The following is a 7260-nucleotide window of genomic DNA, read 5'->3' as shown; positions in this document are numbered from 1 at the left end:
GAAAACAACAACAGATATGATTGACATTTCTCATCAATTGTCAAGCTTCATCCATCAACCCCACTTTCGAACTTCTGCATTAAAGACTGTAACTAAAATTTCACATCTACTAAAAGCAAATAGATGCATGATCAATATCACTCTTTTTCCTCCGTATCTTTTTCTTTGCAAGTGTGCATGTGTGGTTTTTCTTCTTAATTTTCTTCCTGTGGGGGGGTGGGGGGTGGAGTATATAGAAGGAGAAACTTCATTTGCAAAAGAAAAAGATTCTCAGAATGAACAATGACTAACCTCAAAAAATGCTCTACGCTACTACATCTCGACATCCAAATAGACTCTGTGACATCCACAGAAGAATTACAGTATGACTGACTTTTACCTAAACCTAATCAATTGCTGCTGTTTTGAACAGGGAACGGAAGTACGTACCCCATCAAGCTAACCAACTAATTTACAACTGTGTTAACTCCTGCTGATTTTCCCTAGATTGCCTCAATATTAACTCAGCTCTCCTCTTCTTGTCATCTCTTTCATCATCCCGCCTGAACAACGAAGCGTTTCTCCCCGAACCCTTTTTCCAAAGCCTCAGATCCAAAGAATCACCTAAGCCCTTCTTTCCCGGTCTAAACTCTAAACAGACAGCCGGCCTCTTGTCCGGAAGTTTCTTCTCCGAACCATCAAACCCATCCTTCATTGCCTCAATTGCAGGGGAAAACGTCTCCAGCAAAGAAACATGATTTTTATTATTGTCTGCCACCTCACTAGAAAGCAGTTTAGCTGGAAGAGCCACTGGGGGTTCCACAGCTTTCTCACCAGCTTGAAAAGGTTTTGCAAGGAACGGATTTTCACTTTTACTTATACCAACATCATCTGGCTGCTGCATAGAAGTTGATGCTCCTGCTGAACCATTGCACAACAATCGCTGCTGTAAATTTAATAAAGATCTTTCTGCTTTCCTTCGCTGTCTTGCTAATTCGATTTTATCAGCTCGAGGATCAGATGCTCTCTCATTCCACGTGGGGGTCCGTACATAAGTATGCTGATCAGGAAATGCAGGCAACCATGGAGGTACGTGTTTAAACGCCGGTGTTTCATTAATTTGCGAAAAACTAGGTATCATCTTTGGATGTTTTACCACCGGAAAATGCGGAAGAGATTGAGAAAACGGAATCTCTTCAGCAGATTCCACATACTCAACCATCTCGCTTACAATACCAGAATTTAACCCACAACGGTTCACCTCAGATGCACGAAGAAAACCCGTAGAGGCACACATATCCTCTAATCCTTGAATAATATCAAACACATTGCACTGTGTTCTTCCAGCTAAATTAGCACTACTACTAGCAGTCTTGCCTAGGTCACGTATATACTTAATCGCAATGTCTGCAAGCGATTCAAGAGCAGATTCATTAAAGATCTCAAACCCAATACTTTCACATATTTGTGCCACCGCAGTCCTCGATATTGCTCGCCCAAAATCATCCGAACCAGCTCTTTCTTCCCTCGTATTATCAACAATAGTACTCTCTTTCTCTTTCTCCCTTTTATCCTCGGCATTACCTCCAACGGTCATATTCAAATTCCTAAAAAAAAATTAGGGCTTCTTTTACTCAAAAACTTCAGTACTCAGCTCAAAGTTCACAACTTGGTGACATTATCAAAAGTTCCACAGCTCAAAATTGCACTGAATTTTCAAGAAACTCAATATGCAGTTCAAGATCCATACACCCACATTGAAATTCATGCAGACCCTAGGTATTTCGGCTGCATTAAGGAGTAAAAGTACAACCCCAAATGCCCAAAGTACAAGTCCTGGCTTTTCCCAAAAAAAAAAAAAATCACAATTTTGTGAAGTTACCTAGAACCCCAGAACCGAAAAATTGACAAATTCTTCAAGAAAACCAAATACCCAACTCAAGATTCTTGTACCCCACTTGGTAATTACTAAAACCTTAGGTATTAGGCTGCATTAAGTAGCAAAAGAACAACCCCAATTGCCCAAAGTACAACTCCTAGCTGTTCCCAAAATGTTACTGAGAAACCCAAGAACCAAAAACTCAACCAATTCTTCAAGAAAACCCAAAATACAGCTCAAGATTCTTGTACCCCACTTGGTAATTAACAAAACCTTAAGTATTAGGCTGCATTTAAGGAGTAAAAGTACAACCCCAATTGCACAAAGTACAACTCCTAGCTTTTCCCAAGAAAAAAAAATCACAACTTTGTTATGTTACTGAGAAACCCAGAACCAAAAAACCAACAAATTCTTCAAGAAAACCAAATACAAGCTGCATTAAGGAGTAAAAGAACAACCCCAATTGCCCAAAGTACAACTCCTAGCTTTTTCCCAAATAAAAAAAAATCACAACTTGGTGATGTTACTGAGAAACCAAGAACCAAAAATTCAAGATTCTTGTACCCCACTTTGTAATTACTAAAACCTTAAGTATTAGACTGCATTAACAAGCAAAAAGTACAACACCAAATGCCCCAATATACAAGTAAAGGGACGAAAAGTGAAATACTTACAGCTGATTTTTGTGTGAAATTGAAACTTGGGTACTGAGTTCTTGATTAGTAAATTGACATGGATTTGAAATTTAGAGAAAAAACAAGGGTTTATGAAGAAATTTTTGATAAACCCTAACGGTACAAACCAAGAAAATGGAGTGTTTAGATCGGGAAAATGGAGGAATGAGTAGACCCTTTTTTATAGAAAAAGGGGTAAGTTTTATTGTCTAATAATGGCAGATTAGTCTATATAGTTTAGAAAATGTACAATTGAGCCCTATTCTCTGATTGAATCTTGCATTTGAAAACTTCATACAAACTATGCCCTGTGCAAAAGATTTTATTTTAATATTAAAGGTACATATGTTATTTAGGTGGTTTTCACAAGATACACACAACAACAGTATATCCAATATAATCTCATATGTGGTCTAGAGAGGCTAGAGCATAGGCATACCTTACCCCTAAATAGCCCTACTTTGCGAGGTAGAGAGACTGTTTTCGATAGACTTTCAGCTACAGTAGAAGCAAATGAAAGCAGTTCGAAATGTTTTCATTAAATACAACAATAACAACATACCCAGTGTAATCCCATAAGTGGGGTCTGGGGAGAATACAATGTACCCAGACCTTAACTCTATCTTTGTGGGGCAGAAAGACTGTTTCTGAAAGACACTCGGCTCGAAATGAAAAGAAAGGAAATTAAAGGAAAAGGAGTGAGCAACACAAACATTAAAAATAAAATATTAAAAGGAAGATGATAGCAAAACAGCAAGATACAAAGCAACAACACAAGATATAGTGATATACATCGAAGAGTAGATAGCTACGTGATTACAAAATAATACTACTACTAAGAAATACGTGCTTATGGGTTGGCCCCTACTGCTCCCACTGACAATGCGACATCACTCACTAATTACTGCCCTAATCTTTGACCTCCATACTTTCCTATCTAGAGTCATGTCCTTAATAAGCTGAAGTTGTACCATGTCTTGTCTAATCACCTCCCCCCAGTTCTTTTTCGGCCTACCTCTCCCAACTCCTGGCATAGCCAACCTCTCACACCTCGCGCATCCTCACACCTCCTCTTCATATGGCCAAACCATCTCAGTCTCGCTTCTCGCATTTTATCTGCAATAGAGTTCACTCCTACCTTGTCCACAGTAACCTAGCTCCTAATCATATCTCTCCTAATATGCCCACACCTCCATCTGAGCATCCTCATCTCTACTACATTCATCTTCTGGACGTGAGCGTTCTTGACTGGCCAGCACTCTGCTCCATACAACAAAGTTGGTCTAACCATCACTTTGTTTTCATAAGATACAACAACAACAATAATTATTACTTCTCGATCTCAAATAAGCTGGATTGACTTTATAGAATGTGATAAATAAAGCAATAAAACTTTAAAATTTTCTTGAAAAACATTTTTAAAAAGTATGTTCAAATGGGTGTCTAATTACTAAAGCTTGAGTTTAAGTATAACTTAGGTGATGGCCAATTTGATATGCAAATGCATTTTTCAAAATAAAAGTCTAAGTGAAAATTCTATTATCAATTTGCTTCATCATACAATACTTCAATGATTTTATGTTGTCATGTAAGAAAAAAAAGTTATAAACACCATTAAATAGAATAGCAATTAAAAAACTAGTATAAATTTTAGAGGAAAGTTTTTTTTCCTTTCGGTAATTAGAGGAAAGTTTTGACATCCATAAATGTGTGAACTTTGTATATAATTCAAGTAGTTGATTCGTAACTATTCTTACTTGCATAATCTTCTATTGATGGAAAAAAATCATTATATCCAAATTAAGTTCCTTCGGTTCTGTACACTATTCCTTCCCTTCTAATGTAATAATTAATATATGACTAGTTAACATTTAACAATAGTCATAAATAGAACATTAGTACTCTTTCCGTCCCAATTTAATTAAAGTTAAATTAGATTAAATCAATTCAATATTTTAAAATTTAAATATTTAAAAACTATAGGAAAAACACTATAAGTTGCAATTTTTTAATGTCATAAAATGTTGCTCAACTATATAATCTAAATCTAGAAAAGCAAAGAGTGCCACATAAGTTGTCTTAGAAAAGCAAAGACTGCCACATAAGTTGGGATAGAGGAACTAGCAAACTGTAATATTTTTGAAAAGTCACCAACAAAAAATGTGGTCAAATGTTAAAAAATTTCTCAACCTTAATCAGGAATATTCGGTTTGAGCCCTCGATAAAAAAAATTCCTTTATTAGGGAGCATTTATTCCAGTAAGGGATTTTTCCGCCCAAGCCCTTGGTATGCAATTTTTTTTATTAGGAACCATTTACCCTGGTGTGGGATTTTCGGTGCGAATATAGATTTAGTCGAACCCTAATACGATACCCAACATCAAGTGGAAAACCAATTTTTTGTAACCAAGTTTTTTTTAGGGAAAAGGTGCAAGTATACCCCTCAACTTTGCGATTTAGAGCAGATATACTCCCGTTATAAAAGTGGTGTAAATATACCCCTGCCATTACAAAACGGTGCAAATATATCCTTTTTGCTGACGATTTTTTTTTTTAGAAATCATTTAGTTTATTTTTAATTAAAAAGATACCACGTGGCTTTAAAAAGTCTATCCATTTTTTTGAGTAGACATATTTTTCTAAAGCCACATGGTAGTTTTTTTTCGGGAGGATGGGGTCTGGTTCGTTTAAAAAAATGAGTAGACTTATTTTTTAAAGCCACATATATATATTTTTTAGGGAAAATTTCATAAATGACTACATTTTAAGGGTTAAAAAACTGGCATAGCAACATTTTGCTTATTTACAGCTCGTAGCTACTTTTTTGTTTGTTGTATTCATTTTTTTCGTCTGTATTCAATTTTTGTTTTCGCTGTATTCATGACTAAAATTATTTTTTTTCCCACTGTATTCATGAAATAATTATCTGTATTCATAAATTGGCTTATTTTATTCATGAATACAACAAGTAAAAAACTGAATGCATATACATCAATAATTACACAAATGCATCATATTTTCCGATATGTATACAACAGATATGGGCGAAAAATACTGTATACAACATATATACACCAAAAAATTAACAAAAACAAGCGAAAAATATTGTATACACGGTAAATATACAATAAATACAACGAAAAAAAATTAATGAATACAATGAATTGTATGCTAAAAAATTAATGAATACACTGAAAAAGAAACGTGATTTTTCAGATCTGGTACCGGAATTTGACCGAAAAAGCCACCGTCGGACTAGATCTGACCGTCAAAGTTCGCCGGAGAAGGACGGAAGGCCAATCGGATCAGATCTGATTTATATCCGGTCAGATCTGGCTAAGATTTGCCTGTAAAAGTTCGCCGGAGAAGGACGAGAGGCCAATCGGTGAAGATTTGATGTATATCCGGTCAGATCCGACCAAGATCTGATCGGATCTGATCGTAAAAGCTCGCTGTATTCATGACTGTATTCATGTATATCCGGTCAGATCCGGCCAAGATCTGACCAGATCTGATCGTAAAAGTTTGCCGGAGAAAGTCGTGGCGGTCGGCGACAGAGCAGGGGTGGGGGAGAGGGGAGAGGGGAGAGGGGAGAGGGGAGAGAGAGATATGGAAGGATTGGGTTGGAAGTGAATAATGTGATAATGAGGTATTTTACTTTGTATATATATATATATAGCTATAAGATGTATTTAACATATAATTATTAGCTATGGAATGTAATTATTTTAAACTATAGCTACTAAATATAAATATGTAGTAATGTTAGTTATGCTCTGTAGTAATCCCTATTTTTTAAAAGAACCAGGCCCGGCCCACCAGATTTTTTTTTCCCATGTGGTGTTAGAAAAATATGTCTACTAAAAAAATGGGTAGAGTATTTATTAAAGCCACATGAATTAAAAATAAAGCAAAATGATTTTTTTTTAAAATCTCGTTAGCGAAAAGGGTATGTCTGCATACTTGTGTAAGGGAAAGTGTATATTTGCATTATTTTGTAACGGCAAGGATATATACATTATTTTTTTAACGGGAAGTATATCTGCTCTAAATCGCAAAGTTGAGGTATATATTTGCACCTTTGCCATTTTAAAAGACTCAGAAGTTCAAGGGGGAAAGTGTGGAACTACAAAAGTTAACAGCACATGTACGATTCTTCTTTTGGAACAGAAGATATCGGATTTTATAACCCATTGTAATATTTTTGAAAAATGTCAAATCTTCTAAGATATATTTCCTTTACATGTAAGAATTTGAGAATTGACTACAAGAATATTTTTTTAGAATTCTTATCTTTTGTTTAAATAGTAAAGGTTTATATTGAATCATTTCATTTGTTATATATATGACCAATTGACATTCAACAACAATCAGAAGAAGTAAAACATGGGTAGCAAATTTACTACTAATGGTGCAGCATATGGCGCTCCTCCCTTAATAAGATATCTTGAGTATGAAAAAAATCTTAATACGGAGCTCTTTCTCCTAGCAGGGGCCAATTCGCGTGAATGCTCCTTTCTTGGAGTGGTCTTTAATTTTTCACCCTCAAATCGCTGGTCTTTAATTTTTTCCCTTCAGCACTTTAAATAATAAAAAATTGGCCGAAAATATGCCTGAAACCAAAAATAATAATAATAAATAAATAAATTTGGATCTATGACCCAATTTTGCAAGGCAAGGTTTCTTAGAAATTATGCCTATTCGGGCAAAGTTACAAAAAAACTATGTC

General features: G+C 35.4%; 1 protein-coding gene across 1 annotated transcript; it reads right to left on the bottom strand.

Moving 5' to 3' along the window:
• Positions 1–229: 229 nt before the first annotated feature.
• LOC132630013 (transcription initiation factor TFIID subunit 8) lies at positions 230–2683 on the bottom strand. The gene is made up of 2 exons (XM_060345500.1): positions 2533–2683; positions 230–1586 (listed from the first exon to the last, which is right to left on the bottom strand). Exon 2 carries the CDS (start codon positions 1574–1576, stop codon positions 452–454), a length of 1125 nt encoding a protein of 374 aa, XP_060201483.1. The 5' UTR covers positions 1577–1586; positions 2533–2683; the 3' UTR covers positions 230–451.
• Between the last annotated feature and the right edge of the window lie 4577 nt (positions 2684–7260).

The sequence above is a fragment of the Lycium barbarum genome, chromosome 3 (genome assembly GCF_019175385.1).
Source record: "Lycium barbarum isolate Lr01 chromosome 3, ASM1917538v2, whole genome shotgun sequence".
Lineage (NCBI taxonomy): Eukaryota > Viridiplantae > Streptophyta > Magnoliopsida > Solanales > Solanaceae > Lycium > Lycium barbarum.
The sequence above is the reverse complement of the archived record's forward strand: the minus strand, read 5'-3'. Positions and strand labels throughout refer to the sequence as shown.

What these genes read in the sequence shown, in the direction of transcription:
- LOC132630013 (XM_060345500.1), bottom strand. Translation starts at nt 1,576, where the DNA reads ATGACCGTTGGAGGTAATGCCGAGGATAAAAGGGAGAAAGAGAAAGAG.